General features: G+C 36.4%; 1 protein-coding gene across 2 annotated transcripts; it reads right to left on the reverse strand.

Moving 5' to 3' along the window:
- Positions 1-117: 117 nt before the first annotated feature.
- On the reverse strand, positions 118-1,515 carry LOC118751878. Of its 2 annotated transcripts, XM_036486702.1 has the most exons (4): positions 1,241-1,515; positions 841-1,029; positions 555-776; positions 118-303 (listed from the first exon to the last, which is right to left on the reverse strand). In XM_036486702.1, exons 2-4 carry the CDS (start codon positions 907-909, stop codon positions 208-210), a joined length of 387 nt encoding a protein of 128 aa, XP_036342595.1. In that variant the 5' UTR covers positions 910-1,029; positions 1,241-1,515; the 3' UTR covers positions 118-207. The 2 variants fall into 2 exon arrangements, with proteins under 2 accessions (XP_036342595.1, XP_036342594.1); XM_036486701.1 differs by having other exon boundaries at positions 841-1,515.
- Positions 1,516-2,367: the final 852 nt, after the last annotated feature.

Consider the following 2,367-nt stretch of genomic DNA (forward strand, 5'->3'; position numbering starts at 1 on the left):
GTTTATACAAAGTGTAAAGTTTGGATTCATTTGGTTTTTGTCAAACAATGAGCTATACTTTATAAAAAATAAATCAACATTAAATAAACTAAAGTGAAATAGAAATAACTGAAGCAAATTTCGCTAACATATTTTGTTGGTTATAGGTGTATATACTATAAGTTAAAATAGTTAATGCTAATGTAATGTAATGTGTACATACAAATATTAAGTCCAGGAGCTAATGACGTATACCAATCTGTTAAACGCCTCAACCATCAATTTGTTGGTTTCTGTATTGGCGGCACTACATTCAGCTAGCAGCTAAAAAACCAAAATGCAAAAGTCAATAATATTTTTTCATTTTATTTGTATTCGTAAAGAAAGACTAGTACAGTCTGGAGGTTAAGTTTACTATGATATAATGCATTCGACTTTTATGCACATATATTATTGGTCACTGAGTGTGAAAGAGGTAATATTGATTCTACAAACGCTCTCACAATATTAAGATTAAGTCTGATAAAAAATATTTTTTAGTTTTAATAAAAAGGTGAATCGTAATGGGAATATACCTTTAAAGCATCTGCTTGCTTGCTGGACACTTCCAGGAACTTGGCCTGCATCTCCTTCTCTTTCTCCTCATCTTCTCGCTCCCTTTTTAGACTCCTAGGCGGAGTCCTTTTAGCAGGAATACGGGGTGTTGCACACATCACCTCAACATCGTCAGCTGCTGTGGTAGTCGATAGTACGGAGTCAACACTATCGTATCCATCCTCCAAACGCAATTGCAAATTCTATTGAGGAATATAAAAAGCTTTAGAAATGAGGAATCCAAAATATCACCTGACTCCATATTACCTCTTCCACAGGCACATTTTCGACAACTCTTCCATTGCCCTCAATGTACTCGCTGCCGATGAGCGCCATAACTCGCCTCTCAACCTCTGTTATGGGCTCTTGATTAACCGGCCGGTTGCCGGTTAATGCTTGCTGCCTCTTCCTGTCCCGTACCCTGACACTTGTACGGCTTTTCAGATCGCGCCACACCTGTATAAAAAAATTTTGTTGCGCAGATTCTGGGAAATTTTTAGTTAATTGCCCACTGTTTTTAGAATAAAGTGTATACCCTTCAATATAAGCGTGTGTAAAAATTGTTTGGGTCGGGTAACCTGTTCGGGTACACAAGCCCGAAATCATTGGGCAAATTACTAAACAGTTCCCCAGCTCCTCGTCAAATAATTCCAAAACATATACTTACTGTTTTCCATTATTCGACAGTCTTCACAGCTCCGCCGATGGTATTTAGATTTTCCGCCAGCTCACTCCACTTCCTGTCGCTCTCAGACTTGCCGTGCATCTTTTGGAATTTGCCCGCTGCTAATCCCGGGCACTCCGACGAGTAGTCCAGCAGCCTTTCAATTTGCTCGCCTGAAGCGCGGCTCCTCTTTGCTGCACATTGGCTTGTTGAACTCATTATAAATCGATAGTAAACATATTTATGCATAAATCATAGTTTAAAATGTGTATATTCTCTTTTATAATACTTACATCTTTCAAAAATCTTAAATTTTGTCGGACAGACAATTTAAATTGGCGGCGAACACAAATATAATTGTTTTTTTTTTCGTATTCCTCTTTAATTTAAATAAAAAGCGAAAGTCAGCTGTTTAGTGTCATAAAGGATAAATTATGCAGCGTTTTTGCTGCATTTAAAATGCAACATTTAGCACTTTCGAACATATGTTTTCGAAGAGCGTTCATGCTACCGCATTTAGCAAATGTACATTTACGCGAGTTCGAAATCGTATGCTTTTGACAAACAGGCGCGTTCGAGTCGCTTATTCAGATCCGTATCTATTACGATAAATTCTCACGGAAAAGATAATGTGCCCCCCTACTGAAAAGGAAAAAATAAATTCTAAACCGAAAATTCAATACAAAAACTTGAATTGTTTTAACGATAACTGAACATTTTTCGTGTATATATTCATTTGTCGGTGCTGTCAATTATAATTTCCAGACTTAATTAGGAAACAAAAAAAAACAGAGTTGATCACAAATTAATCCAGATTTCTATCAGCATCATATCGATGTTGAATTTGCGTAACTTTTCTTTATCCAAATAATGTAAAATAATAAATGAAATCTCGATCGGCGATCACTGAAACGCAGCTAGCGACTGTATTCTCGAAAAAGCAATGTTGCCACTTTTTCTCATTAAACCATGTTCGAATCGTCGAAATTTTGGAAGATCACAGGGTTGCTTTTAGCATTTAGATTCTTAATGGAGTTGCATTTAGGTGACGAATTTTGTATGGATAAATATACATTTAGAGCTAAATGCGCTAAATATGCTTTTACGTGTAAGCAGAGAACGTATATTTA

This window comes from Rhagoletis pomonella, unplaced genomic scaffold, assembly GCF_013731165.1.
Source record: "Rhagoletis pomonella isolate Grant_MI unplaced genomic scaffold, Rhpom_1.0 Rhpom_scaffold_01057, whole genome shotgun sequence".
In the NCBI taxonomy this organism is placed as follows: Eukaryota; Metazoa; Arthropoda; class Insecta; order Diptera; family Tephritidae; genus Rhagoletis; species Rhagoletis pomonella.

Coding starts and splice junctions, on each gene's coding strand:
- LOC118751878 (XM_036486701.1), bottom strand. CDS start 1,179: ATGATTTCGGGCTTGTGTACCCGAACAGGTTACCCGACCCAAACAATT. Junction 777..840: donor AAAATGTGCCTGTGGAAGAG/GTAATATGGAGT, acceptor ATTCCTCAATAG/AATTTGCAATTGCGTTTGGA. Junction 304..554: donor AGCAAGCAGATGCTTTAAAG/GTATATTCCCAT, acceptor TTGGTTTTTTAG/CTGCTAGCTGAATGTAGTGC.